The 15,227-nt window shown below is 38.1% G+C and overlaps 1 protein-coding gene across 2 annotated transcripts in view; it reads left to right on the plus strand.

The window, feature by feature from the left end:
* The window catches only part of STIM2 (stromal interaction molecule 2), a 58,298-nt gene that overhangs the window by 20,130 nt on the left and 22,941 nt on the right, over window positions 1–15,227 (plus strand). For both annotated transcript variants that reach the window (XM_072334799.1, XM_072334800.1), the window contains exon 2: window positions 12,303–12,433. In XM_072334799.1, the coding sequence (XP_072190900.1) occupies window positions 12,303–12,433 (131 nt within the window). The remainder of the gene's footprint in view (window positions 1–12,302; window positions 12,434–15,227) is intronic.

Here is a 15,227-nt window from a genome sequence, read left to right on the forward strand (position 1 = left end):
GCCCTGTGTCTACCACTGTGGAATAGGGTTTACCATCTGCTGTCAAGAGATTGCAGGCTGCTGTTAATCACCATAGCATCCTCTTCACGTGACTACTGAACAAGCACAGCTTTCTGAAAATAAGTGGTCTCTTTGAGTTTACGCAAGACTGAAACATTTTGTTTTCTTAAGCCTTATAAAATTGAACTAGTATGTTAAACACAAGATTTGGAATGTGAAAGTTTTAAGAGTGTGTTCTAGTACTGGAATCAAAATAAGCCTCTGAAAGAAGGTTGAAATCAGCTGCATGCTGCAAGTCTGTGTTTGTGTGTATACACACAGTCAAACGATACAATATTTTACTTAAAACAAAAAACAAAACAAAAGCAGGGGTTACCTGGATACGGTGTAGTGTCACAGAACTGTAGGGTTTGGAAGGGGCCTGCTAAAGGAGGTTTCCTGCAATAGATTATATTGAAAACCATCTAAGAGTTTTGTGGAGACTTCTGAAGAGATATTCAGTCTCTCTGGGCAGCCTTTTCCAGTGCTTCTTCACCCTCAGGGTAAAGAAGTTCATTCTCATATTTGTATGGAGCTTTCTCTGTTCCGGTTTGTGCCCGTTTCCTCTTCTGTTGCTGGGCATCATTGAAAAGAGCCTGGTGCCATTAACTTGACTGCTGCCTATTCAATACTGATAAGTGTTGATAATATACCCTCTTAGTAGTCTGTATTCTAGGCTGAACAGTCTTGCAGCAGCAAGTCTCCGGTTTTCCCTCATAAGAGAGATGCTCTAGGTCCCTAATCATCTTTGTGGCCCTCTGTTGGACTTTCCCTAGAAGTTTCCTGTCTTTCTTGAACTGAGGAGCATGGAACTGAACACAGTACTCCAGATGTGGCCACACTGGGGCAGAACAGAGGAGGAATAACCTTCCTTGATCTGCTATCTATGTTCTTTTTAACACACCCCAGGATAACACTGGCCTTCTTGACCACAAGGGTACACAGCTGGCTTATGGCCATCCCATTGTCCACTGGGACACCCAAGTCCTCCGCAAAGCTTTTGTCCAGTTGATCAGCCCCTGCCTATACTGATGTATGTGTTTATTCCTCTCCAGGTGCAGAATGATAATTGCTGAGCTAGCAGGCAATAGGTCAGTCCTGTAGTTTAATACTGGCTGATGTGATGTAGATAATGAAAATGAGGAAGTTTTGTAAGATAGCTGTCTGCTTAGGCTATGGTGAGCATACTAAGTTTACATCTCTGATGTTGCACTTCAGAGCAACAGAGGGCAGCTTTTCTTTTCTAACTTGGTTTCACTTTTCATGCAGTAGCTACGTATGCAAATATTGCCATTCTTTGGTCTGTCTGGAGCACTTCTAAGACTTTGGGTTCATCTGCATGGCAGAGAATTTCTGAGTACCCATGTGGGGCTTGTCTCCTCCCAGTATGAAAACTTCTGATTAATTTCTTGATAATGTTAAGTAGCTTTCATTTGCCATTGGTAGTAAAACTTCACCTGAGTGAATGGAACCTCTGTAAACAGTTCAAAATGTCTGCAGAGGATATTTTAATGTTAATCTGTTTTCACGGTAACTGGAAACTCTTCAGCGTGTTATTGTGTACTGATGGAAGCATTAGTAAAGAATCGGGACTTGATGAAAAGGGGAAACTTTGTTTTGTATTTCAATAGATAAAATGAGATTCTAGATCTATGTTATAGAGAGTAAGACATGATATTCCTAACTTTTCCTGAGATAATCTATACACCAATTCTGTTCAGTATTCTTCAGAAATGCAAACACTGTCCTCTTCTGCCTCCAGCAGATGACTTGGTATGAAAATTACTTTGAATTTGTTACCTACGAAAAACACATTTAAGGCAGAGACTTATAATGCACGAATAATTGTGCTGATGCACAAAAGATTATAACATTTGTACTGGTTGATACATGTGAATGAAGTGAAATAGTTGGTTTTCAGATGTCAGCTTAGTCAGGTGTTGCAGTTGATGCATGACAACAGACCATGGAAATAAAGTACAGTTCTTTATGTTCAATTAAACACAAGAAAAGCTACAACGTATTGAGTATGCTTCTCTTTGAGATATGAATGAACTTCAAAGGTGTTTTATAGTCTGTGAAGGCTATAAAACAGCAGTGGGATACCTGACAAAAGATACTTCCAACTCTTTAAAACAACTCTGTTAAAGTTTTTTATATATTCTATTTGTGGTACTTTTCTCTTTCTGTGGGAAATAGAAAGCCTTGCGTGATTGAAATTCAATGAATTCAAATGAAATAGAATCTTAACTGAACATACTGAAGTAGAATTTATTTTTCATGTTTCTGGCTGGCTTTTGGTTTCATTAAGGGCAGGCAACCTTTCTTACCTTTTGGAAGTTATTTTCATTTTGATAATTGGGAATGATGGATTGATTATACTTGTTGATGTTTGATATTTAAAAAGAGCGATGTAGTGGAAACACTTGCACTGGAATTTGGCACTGGTCCACTTTTTCTCCTTGTGCCTATTGCAGCAAGTAAGTAGCAGAAGTGTTGGTAATTCAGTGTATGAGAGATCCAGCTCCATTTACAGCATGTATCCAGTGGAGCTTAAATAAAATCTGGTATGTCGTTTGTCAAGCTTTAGTCTTTTGAAGTCTGACAGTTGCACGTCACTGTTAGCGTTTAAAGTCTCTTGTCAGACTCTTAATTTTAGTTAGCTTTATGTGTAATTGTCATGAAGTATTCTTGAAGAGTAGTTGCTATCTGGAAAAAGCTTACTGGTCTTTCATTTGATTTTGTACTTATCTTGCACTGGGGAAAGAGGAAGAAACAAAGACATTAAACTTTATTTTGAAATGAGTATTCTTCTGCAGGTGGTTGCAATCTCAGTTGTCACAGTGTTAAAGATCTTCATACTTGCTTGTGCTTTCCCTTGAGTTCTCTGTAAATACCTGTCTGGCTGTTTGTTCTCTTCAGGAAATTCTTTTGTTATGAAATCTACAATTTAAAACAAAATGAAAGACTCCAATCCCTTGTGCTGGGTAGACAGGTGTCAGTTTGCTGGCTTTGGGACAGATCCTATTGTGTGTTCTGCATGTTCTGGTTCTTACATTTTGGAAAGTGGTCAAAACAATTAGCTTGAATGAAGAATATACTGAGTTCTATGTTGTGTTATGTGCAGCCACACAGCAGCCTGTTGCAGGTGACTATGTGTGTGACATCATCTCAACTTGGTGGTTGTTATCTGCAGCAAATATGCATCCCAGTAGTGAGGGTGAGGATTTAAGATATGGGGCTGGAGTTTCTCTCAGCAGTGTAGATGTTCCATTGCATTCATAGCCACTGTTCCATTGCATTCATTCTGTTTTTGTTTATTGCTCACCTGCTGTGTTGCTGGCTGAGTTTAGTTGTATGAGAGGTTCAGATGCTGTGCAGTTCTGCCTGCTTCTGCTTTGATTTCTCCTTTGCAGTTGCAAGTTATTCATGCTGAATTAGTTCCCGAGCCTTCCTGCAGCATGGTTGCACTAATGTGCTTTTGTTGGTACAAGGAAGAGAGCAGTATGGGGCAGGAAGGTGGGGGTACAAACAGTTTGGAATCATTTTAACGCTGTGCTTCGGCTTATTCTTCTTTAGAGCTTATGTGGAATGATTGCCTTAGCTCTGTACATCCTGGATGTGTTTGTGCTGTTAGGGAACAAATGGTGAAGTAACACTTAGTGTTGTTCAGGCGAACTTAGAGAATTCAGGAGCTTTACACATTACTATTGTGCATCCCTTCTCAATATTTTTCTGGAGGCACAAGCCTCCTGCTTCAAATTTATATAGAAAGTATGCATCTGTTTTTGAAGAGAAAAACTATGTTTTTTGTTATCATGCACCGTTTAATAATCAGACCATGTTACGTCGCTTTTTTTGAGGTTTGCAGCTCTTGGGGTGATCCAAATTTCCTGCTTTTTTCTTTTTCTATATGTGATGTTTGGCTTCTCCTCACTGTATTAGTAGAGCTGGCTTCTTTTTATAATGCCCACTTAACATCTAAGGGATAAGTGTTGGCCCACTATGCCCTTCACTACTGCAGACCCAAGAATACACTCATCAAAGCTCTGTCAGCTGAAATGTATGTAAGGTATGTACATCTGTGGCTTATTCTGACACTCTCCTTTCTGCCTGTGTTAAGTTCGAGCAACAACGTAATGATGTTATATTATTGACATGTATGTGAATATCTTCTTTTTCTACACATTCTAAAACCTTAACAAATGAAACAAGGGGACACATTTGGATCTTATTTGCATGAAATAAACCACTGAGGTGAGCTGGGACGACAGCAGTAGGTTTGTCAGCCTGGTTTAACACGTGGTGGAATTTGTCATAAGAAAAATAGGCAGTATATTAGCAGGAGGAGCAAAACATTTGTGCAGTGTGGTTGTACAATCTGGAGTTGCGTGTGAGTGTGAACTGCAGAGCAGTTTGTAGAAGCTTTTGGAATTAAATAGTCCTTTACTAGCTAGCAGTGTGCGCTACTAAATCTTTACCTAGGCTAATGGAACTACTTAGAGAAATTGATATATGTACATGCTCAAAATTCAGTGCTGGAGGGAATTGTTTAATGGCCATATCCATTAAAGGACATGAATCTACAGTCAGCACCTTTGGATTTCTGAAAGTATAGGCATAGGCTAATAAATTTAATGCTCAAACACTGAAATTCTAGCAGATAACTTACAATGGAAAAAAAGGTGCCTCAATGTTAGGGGCTTATTTTATTATAATCTTACATTTTGGTAGTTTAGGTTTCAGTTGTACAGTTCTGATATGCTCTTTTAAAGTATAAATACGTTCTGACAACATGTTGTTACAGGAACTGTGAGGGATTTGATGATGCTACAAATGCTGCTCACGGAGGATTAAATTTGATTCCTTGGTTAGAACAGTTAATAATATGTGTACTAGATCGGATGGTGTAAAAGACTTGAAGTAATTCAGTAATGTCAGCAATGTCATGCTTATGTGTCTGATTCATGGATATAGGATATGATTATGAATCACATGTAAAAACAAATATGAGTGTAATTATTTTGGTTTTACTCGAATGTAAGTTTATGTATGATTTTAAATGAAAACGATGACTTAAAACAATCCTCTAATTTATAATCGTAGGACACTTAATTCTAATTGCCTAAATGTGAATTGGTTTGGGTCTTATAAGGTATTTTGAAGGTTTTAGAGCTGCATCTCTAACACTTGTCTTTTACATAATTTTAAATAGAAAAGGTTTAGTACTATGGGAATCTTTTTCATGTGCTTTAGCTCCCTCATTTTAATTCTAAGGTTTGAACTACACTTTCAACATGAGACGTTGGAACTTTTTACCAGTGATGCCACAGCAATGAGATTGTTCAGTTCTGCAGATCATTGTCCTCTACAGAGAGATGTAGTGGCCCATACTCTGCTTAACTCATGAGCTGTATCTTAGTACAGATTGGTACACTGAGTACTGACTGCAGGCTTTCACCAGAAGGCTAAAGATCAGGCTGTGAGATCAATTTGTAGCAGAGGTGTTAATAAGTATGCAATTTGAAGCAAGATGATGAGGTTTAATATAGAATTGAGTTACAAAGAAGTCTGCAGAAACCATGTGGGCACACTATTAGGCAGTTGCAGGTCATCCTCAAATCTGATTTCCTGACCAAATTTAGAAAGTGGCTTAAATGCTATGCTGTCTTCTTTTCTTTGTTTGGAGCTGACAGATTTTTGTGTGCATTCACATAAATGATTAAGCACAAAGTACATCTATTTCTAACTTCCCACCCTTAGAAAAGGAGGAAGCTGTGACAGCAGGAGAAAATAACTAGTTAGACCTAAAACATGTAGAAGGCTTAGCTACCCATTTTGTACTTAGATACGCTATGCACTAACAGTCATTTAGTTTATACGAATATGCACCTGTAGTTTGTTTAATCGGCTTTATCAGTATTCTGTTGACATATGAACTTGATTACTAAATTCATAGTCCTAGTTAATAACCATGGCTTCTGAAAGTAAGTAATACAAGGCGAACATGGCAACTATCTAATTGTTTTATTTGAATTAAGGTTTGTTTCTCTTGTAGGTCACTTCTGAACCTATGTGAAATTGTTTCTTCTTGAATGTATTCTAATTTCAGATGTTAGTCATTAAAGTGAAAGGTATACCGTACATTTTAAAAGGTGTGCTAAATAGCACATCTGAACTTTAAACAATTACATTTCTGTCCTTGTTCTTGTATATGATAAAGTTTACTAAAGTGAGAAGTACCTCTCTATATTGCTATATTGCTAAGAGGAGATATTAGATGTCTGTCATTTTTTTCTTTCACTGTTCATGAATGTATAGGAAATCTTGTTTATAAATAAGGTTGGAAGGAGGAGAAAGGAAGATTGTTATTGGCTGCCTTAAGATACATCTCCATCTCCCCATGTTGTCCTGTTTTACTGGGGCTAGCAGGAGTTCCTCTTTCAAGTCAGCTGTCTTTGAACATTTCATACACATGTGGTTCAGCTTCTCCCCTTGTGCAGGGGAAGGTGTGCAAAGGAGATGGAGGAGTCACAAATTCATCTTCTTGGCTTTTGTCTAGTCACTGAAGTGCTGTAGATTGCTAATTGACTTACAATCTAAGTGAAATGTTTATACAGACACTTAGTTTTTGTTAGAACAATCTGTAATGAGTAATGCATTAGGAGCTCTGTATGATAGCTTCCCTTTTCAACGAGCATTGTTGGAAGATTTGCTTCTGTATCTGTTAAAGGAAAATCAGATTTGATATCAAGGTTAATTCTCTTGATTTCCTTTCATATCTTTTCCTTTGAGTAAACAGTTATTGCCAGAAAGTTCTCAAATTGTGCAAGGTGCTTTTTGTGTCTTAGCAGGTGATCAAAACTTAACCATGTCTGCCCTGCTGTTCGTTTCACAGCTTTTGATCTGGATTTGAGAAGTGACAATTGTAACCTACCTGAAGACTTGGTTTTGGTAGTGCTAGAATTCTTTCTTTTAAGTTATGCACTTAGTTCACTAGTTTGTGAATTATGCTATTGGAGAGAGAGAGAGAGAGAGAGAGAGAGAGAGAGAAAAGGAGTATTCAAATTCAAAACTACTTTTTGTTGGTGTGGTGAAAGCAGAAGCTGATGGTGATTTGTCAGGAAAAAATCCCTGGTCTGTCTTCATCAAATTGCTGTATGTGTACATGTAATCAACTTGTATATACCAAAGATACAGCAGAATAAATGGATGCTTCTCAGTAGTGGCAGAAACAGATTTGAAACTGGTATAAAAATCACTTGTATACAAATTGAAAGGATGTTGATTTATCTTATGGTTGTCTAAAGTGTCCTTTCTTGTTAAATGAAGGTTATTCAGTTGATTGTTAAAAAATTATGGAAGCTCTTTCGGATCAGAACTGCAAATCATGTCATCTCTCAGCCTCCCTTTGTGTTATTAATCAATAAACTTTATATATATATTCAGAAACAGTATTTCAGGTACCAGAGTTTGCAGATGAGTTTAATCTTTTGAATTTCATCTGTTATTGTATAAGTTAATAGAAACAATTGAAGAAATTATCTGTCTTTCTAATATGTAGCATCGGAAAAGACTAACGTGAAGCTTTGTAAAGCTTTAAAATTCTTCAGAGACAGCAGGACGTCCTTGTCTTTTCTCCTTTCCCACTGCACCCCTTCCCCTTTTCTTGCTGTCATTAGTGTTACTGCATATTGCTTTTCAGAAAGCTCATTTAAGTAACACGAATATTTTGATTAGAAGATAAATGTGTTCTGTTCTTTTGTCAAAATTGTCTGTTGCTTTAACGTTTTTAGTGGAAAGATATGCTGCAATGATGAACTTTATTTTTTTCTCTCTCATCACTTAAATAAATGTCATAAATAACGTTGTCAAGTTAACTGTTACCCTGCTCAGCCTACTTGTCGCATGGAGGAGTTTAATTATTAAGAGTAGGAGTGATTTGCTTTGGGAGCTGTTAATTGAAAGATTAAATGAAGCTCAATCTAAGGATCTCTCTACAAGCATTTGAAGATTTTAATGACACCTTATGTAAGGACTTGAGATAAAAGCTGTATGTTTGTTGCTTTTATTCTAAGTAGCCATTTAAAATGTGGTGATGTTTGTGATAACGCTTTCAAGACACTTCAGTAATCTCTCATGTGTCAGATCAGTACCCATTTCTTTAAATTTTTGTTCCTTGTTTTTCTGAGTTGATGAGGAAAACGGAGTGTATTAGTGTACAGTGTAAAACTAAATCATGAAAAGAAATATAAGGAAGTAGTAATTGTAGTGAGAGGAAGATGCATTTGGAGAGGTGGCAGGGAGTGTTGTGACCACATGCTTTAACTCTGAAAAATGCAGAGAAATCCCACTTCTGTCATCACAGCTTGTTGAAGTACAGTTATTTTCAGCTTGGAATATGTGATTCAGTAGCTGACGTTATAGTACAGTGCTTGCCTTTTGTGTGAGGATTCCCTTTATCCCAGATGGCCTCTTAGTAGTGGGAAACCATAAAGCTAGCAGAACAGGGTATATTCCTGAATGTATCAGAAAAAGGCAGTCACAGGAGTGTTGTAGGCTTCTGTAGGACTGCTCCATTTAGTGTAAGGAAAAAGAAAGTACTGTTCCTACTGGGTGAGTGCTGAACAAACATGTGTTGTAACCAACTGGCCAAGTAACTCAACAACAAGTTCCTTTAAGCAAATTAATTGGGAAATTTCAAGGCATGCACTGGATTTTAGGTACTCTTAAAAATCATTGAGATTTTTTGTTGGCTTAACTCTTAAAGAGGTGCCTCGAGCTGCCGAGAAGCCTTGGGCATGCTTTTGAGACTAGATCAAAACTACAAGCATCTGACCAGAGTCCCTGTGACATGCTTTCCGGCACCATTACCTCTCTGATGCTCTAGAATCCATGTGCAGGATGGGGGCAATAACTGCAGGGCTGCCTGCTTGTTGCTGTGTTCATTTTCATTCTGCAGTCTGTTACGCTGCCAGCAGTTTGAGGAAAAGTAAATGCAGGGTAGATGACGGGCTGTGTTGTGATCTTACACCCTTTTGCTTTGGAGCCACGTGTATTCCTAAAATAAATTTCATGGGCTTTGCTGACACGATAGCTTGAAGATATGGGTGTAATTAATTTTTCTTACAGGCTTGTGTTGACAGTGACACTCTGCAAGCTTAAGTCCTGTTACCTCCAGGAAATGAGATGGAAAAGCTGTGATGCTACAGCTCAGAACTTCAGGTAGAAGTTTCTCATGTAGCTTTGCCTTATTTTTTCTCCTTTTTAAAAGGGAGGAGGAGAACCAAGTGCTAATTTCCCCTTATTTGTAAGAGCAAACAGCTTCCTGTGTACTAGATTGAATCTCTCTGAGCTCAGTTCCTTATCAGACTGCCACCTGTAAGAGCAGTCAGTAACAGTGGTCTGCTGAGGACTGCTGTTTCCTGCTCTGTCAGGGCTAGGAAGGCAGCCTCTGACTTGCTCAAGGCAGGAGAAAGGTTTACTCCTGGAGCTTCTGCCAAGTTTGTTGAGCCATGAATTACACCTCATGTTTCAGTAAAACACTCTGTCCTTACTGTGAGCATAATGTCTGAAATTTCTTCACTTCTGACCTATGTTGAAGGCATGTCCTCACAATGTGGTGTGCTGGTGTGCCTCTTGTCCTCCTCACTTGAACATCATCTTTTACTTTTGTTTGTTTCATTGATTCCTGTTGATTTATTCATTAAGGGAGGGATCAAATTTAAGTTACTGGGTACGTCCTTGAATGAATGCTTGATAGTCTTTGTTCTCTTTCCTGTGATAATAATGTTGAACTCTTAAGTATTTGTGACAACTTATCAGCCTAGGACATACATAGTAGTCCAGAACTAAGAATTAGGTTTGTCTTTTAAGTGTAGTAGAAGGTTTTGAATCTAAGAACACCGTTTTTTAGAGAGGATTCCAAATGAGAAATGAATTAACAAATAGTCTTTTCACTTGTTGCTGTTGGGCTTTTTATTTATGGTGCTAGCTTTATCTTAAGGCTTTTCCTCATGTCTTTCATCCTAATTGGCTGAATGGGTAAAGTTGCTGATAATCTTAGGATTTTAATTGCTTCTGCTTTACCAGTGAGTCAAGGTGCTGTATTTTAGAACCCTGTTTTGGATTTGTTTTGGATTCTATAAGTATTCTTATGAATAGTTGTAAAATTTTTTTGTGATTTTGAGATTGTTCTCTGAAGAGGGGGTTGACAATTGTTAGCCTGGTAGTGTTGCTTTTAACTTGATTGTATCAAAATAAACTTGGAGGTAAATCTGGATTCTGCTTAGGATGGATTATTTTTCATTGTGCCTGATGTGTTCCTGTTGTTGTGTTTCTCAAACCAAAAAGTAGCAACTGGATTTCTGTCGTTGAGAGAGATCAAGTGTTCCTGGGACCAGGCGTGGGATATTTGAAGCATAAGTAGAGGCCTGTTTACTTCTCTGAAGAGCTGTAGCTTTTTCAAGTGCCTTCATGTTTAAATAAGCGAAAAAGGTTTGGAGAGGTTCAGGCTGGACATAAGGAAAAGTTCTTCAGTGTGGGTTGGTTAAACAGTAGAACTAGCTTCTTGGTTGGGGGTGACTGGTACCACATGCCTGTCGTTATTGAGAAGGCATTTGGATAATGCCTTCACAAATGTGCTTTAACTTCTGGTTAGCACTAAAATGGTCAGGCAGTTGGACTCAATTTTTTTGATGGCCCCTTCCAACTCAACTGTTCTATTCTTAGGTGTATTTATAAGTACTCTGTTTAGGAAACCGATCAGCCCCAGTGTTAAGAGGGTGTAGTCTGAGAAGACTTGCGATCTGGAAAGCTGGCCTTTTAGCTGAAAAAAAGTATGGAAAAGCATTTGAGTGCTTGCAAACTCTTATCCATTTATCTGATATTTTCTACTATGAAAGAATTAGTACTAAGTGCAAGTTAAACAAATTAAAACAGCTTTTTACATTAAAAGACTAAATCTTGAAGTGTCGCTTCTTTCAAGTTATATTCCGAAGCTGAAAACTTTGATGATGGGTCTGGTTAAATATTTAGTTATTTTTTTCTTTACAACTGTTTCATGCATCTCTGAGATTTCTTTCTGTTTCATAATAGTGCTGCTGTGTTGGTTATTTAATTGATATGCAGACACAGATGGAACTGTCAGTTTCTCTGTAATGAAACTTGCATATAAAGTAAGAATGCTTTGGACTCGTGTCTGTCTGTAGTAGGATTAGCCCTGCTAATGTGTCTGAGATCTCAGTTGTGATTTGTTTGCCAGCTTTTTACTTCAACTCTGTAGTTTTATGCAAGTAGAGTCTTCTAGGCATTTCTTGTTAGTTATTTTTTTGTGTCACAGGCACAAAAACAGAATCATGCCAATTTAATTGATATGTTAATTTTTTCTATGTTAGCTTTAGATTCTGTCAATTTGTATATATTTCATTCATGTTTAATATAAATGAACCTTTAATATCTTTTGTCACAACATGAAAGCTTAGTCTTCTGGTAGATAGTAAAAGAAGCAAAAGATAATCATGCCTCCTCCAATCGTATTTTCATTGGTGTGGGAGTGTACCTAGCTGTAGTTTATTGGAATTGTGCCTTTTAATAATGACTATATAGTAGGAAATAGTGCTGAACTTTAAAAAAATAAAAAATCATTCTGCATCTTCTGTCATCTGGGTTTACATGCATCGGAACTAGTGTGTACAGGGTTATAAGGTATCAAATATTTTTGTCAGTTGTGTTTTCTTTTTGGTGTGCTTTCTTCACTTGCAGTCTTTGTGTATTGTGCCTGTGTATGCTACAGTACTATATGTACTATGTCTACAGTATTACTGCAGTATAGCTATCATTCCTTTGTTATTTGCTTATGAAGCTGTGATTGCAGGACATGAGAACTTATTCTTGCTCTCATCCTCCTCTGCTTCTATTTTGCCAGGCTTTCTGAAAGGAGGTTGGAAACGAGACAGTGGTTTTCTTTGGTGCTGCAATGATAGATCATGCAGAGTGGCTGGCGAAGAAGTAGAGATAATTACAGGGTAGGGGATGAAATTGCAGGAGTCTAACTGTCCCAGCTTCTTCTATGAGGCTAGTTAAAGAGAAGATGTTTTTTCTTTGGTAAAAATTTTGCCATCTATCTATAACCTGGAGGTTACATGCAGTCAAGTACATACACACATATGAAATTCACATTCTATGTCTTGCTTGGAATCATCGTATTCTAGAGAGACAACTAATATATATATATTTGTTCTGATTTGTTTTTCTCCTTTTAGATCCCTGCAGTTCTCTCAGCCCACCGTGCTTTACTGAGGAGGACCGGTTCAGTCTGGAAGCACTTCGCATGATCCATAAGCAAATGGATGATGACAAAGATGGTGGAATTGAAGTAGATGAAAGTGATGAGGTAAGAGAATAGAAAGCCCTCTCTTGTGCATACCTTCAAGGTCTGTCCTTTTCTCCTTGTTTTACTTAGCTGCTCTGATATTCAAGAACTCTAGTAGTTGTACCTTTTTTAAATTTCAGCCCCTTTTTTTTTACCGCCAAATGTGGAAGGTAAGAAAATATGCCACAGGCAGCAGTTAAGCAATGAGAACATTCAGTAACATTAGGGCTGAACTGCTTATCGTGAATGTTCAGGGTATGCACAGTCCAGTGTGCAAACCAAAACTCTTGTGGCTGTGAGATTTCTAAGCAGCCTTTGAGGATTGTGTGACTCTCTAGACTTGCACTGCATTTGTTATACATGGACTTCATCTTTATTTCTAAACTCAAGTTTCTTCCCATTCCAGAGGAATGTCAAAGGGAATTGAAGCTACTCATAAAAATGTTAAAGTGACTGAAATTTCAGCAGTTCTTGAAGAGATGCTGTCATAATCGGCATACACATTACTGAAACTGTATGTTCAAAATACTCACTGTGCATAAATTAAGATAGCTGAAATGTAGCCCTTTCTCTGACACTTCATTTTTTTTAAATATTGAAGTGTTTAATGAAAAGAAATCTACATTAGCTGCTTTCTACGTTTAGTTTCCTGCAGATCAGTGAGTATTTGCACAGATGTACTTTCTTTCAAGATAGTAATTTCAGATTTGCTAATAAGAATAGCATTTTGATTGTAAATTAAACTAGTAATCTGTACATTCCTTCAGTGCTTGTAACCAGATCTCAATCTTCAAAAATTTGATAGTTTAACAATGTACTTACCTGATTACCTCACTACAGTAGATCTGAATATATACAAAATGTGTCCTAATAGACACTGCTTCAGAAGCAGATGTTTTCTGTAACTGTAAGAGTGGATAATGCTGCTTCTTTTGGTTAAAGATGAGAACAGATAATTAATAAACCACTTTACTGGAAATAAGTGTCGCTTAAATATGGGGATTAACAGCAAGTTCTATTTCCTACTGTTCCATGCTGCATGGTTTTAGTTTACAGCAAGACTCCTGGAAGTGCATCATATTCACCACATTTTTTATTTGGCAGGAAAAATACAACAAAGCACATTAAATTTCTGCTGTACTAGAACAGTGTTATGATTACAAGTGTATATTTACACAAAGGAAGGAAGTTCTTGTAAATAAGTTATTTTGAGAGAGGAAAGGTAACAAGAGGTAAAGCTGTTAAAGTATTTTTGCTATTTTAATTTGCTAATTCAGTTGAGAACCCCTAACAGTAACTCCAGGTGTCGTCTTCTAAAGTTTCTTGTGTCCCTTTTTTGCTTTAATTTTTCTGTAAATTAGCAGTCTCACATAAAAACATTCAGTGAATTTCTCTAGGGAGTAAGGAAACTTGCGCTTACCTAGGAAACTTTGTATTCCCTGGAGGCTTTTTGGAAGCTGAAAAAAGCTCACAGTTAATTTGGGTATCATTCTTGTGGGAAATTAGATTTAAACTTCATTTAACTTTTATTCTATGGGATTTACTAGATGACCTCAGTAAATGGTTTACGCATTTGGGTGACTAAGGAGGATAGAGGGGACCTCATTAGTGTAGACTGGCTAGATGTTTGTTTTTTTTTCCCCCCCTTCAGTCTTTATTAGATATGTTAGACCTCTTAGACTACTGAGAGCAGCCCTGCGGAGAGGGACTTGGGGGTCTTCATGGATGAGAAGCTGGATATGAACCAGCAGTGTGTGCTTGTAGCCTGGAAGGTCAACTGTGTTTTGGGCTGCATTAAAAAAGGGGTGGCCAACAGGGAGAGGGAAGTGATTGTTCCCCTCTGCTCGGCACTTGTGAGGCCCCATCTGCAGTACTGTGTCCAGGCCTGGGGCTCCCAGTACAGGAAGGACACAGAGCTCTTGGAGCAGGTCCAGAGGAGGGTTACTAAGATGATCAGAGGGCTGGAGCACCTTTCCTGTGACAAAAGGTTGAGGGAACTGGGCTTGTTTAGCTTGGAAAAGAGAAGGCTCTGGGGAGACCTTATTGTAGCCTTCCAGTACTTGAAGGGAGCGTTAGAACAGGAAGGGGGGAATACCTGTTTATGATGGTGGATAGTGACAGGACAAGGGGAATGGTTTTAAATAAGACAGGGGAGGTTTAGGTTAGAGATTAGGAGGAAGCTTTTCATACAGAGGGTGGTGGCACACTGGAACAGATAGCCCAGGGAGGTTGTGGATGCCCCATCCCTGGAGGCATTCAAAGCCAGGCTGGATGTGGCACTGGGCAGCCTGGTCTAGTGGTTGGTGACCCTGCATGTGGTGCGGGGGTTGAAACTAGATAAGCATTGTGGTCCTTTTCAACCCAGGCCATTCTATGATACTTAGTATAACCTAAGACTTTTAAAGGTAGAAAAACTAAAGGAAAAAAGATTACTTGGATAATAAATTATGCTTTACTGTCTAGTTATTAGTTTACCTGAAATAGGATATCAGCATGAAAAGCCAAAGGATGGTGCAGGAGAGAGTGGGGGGGAAAAGGAAGGATGGAGAAAGAAGTCTGTATTTATTGTTACGATAGGTGAATATGAATTTATCAATTCTGGCTCCTGCTAATATTTTACTATTTATGTACTAAAGGTTGCGAGTGTTTACATTGGTTTAAATATGTAGGCTGTTGAAGGGTAACTTAAAGGGAGGACATATTGCTGACAGAGATTTTAGTCATCTGCTGTGGGAGGCTATCTGCTTCGGGAAGCATCTGTTACACCATGCATGTACTGCCTGTTTTAGAGGTGAGGCTCAAACAGTAAGACAGA

Source organism: Excalfactoria chinensis, chromosome 4 (assembly GCF_039878825.1).
Source record: "Excalfactoria chinensis isolate bCotChi1 chromosome 4, bCotChi1.hap2, whole genome shotgun sequence".
Lineage (NCBI taxonomy): Eukaryota > Metazoa > Chordata > Aves > Galliformes > Phasianidae > Excalfactoria > Excalfactoria chinensis.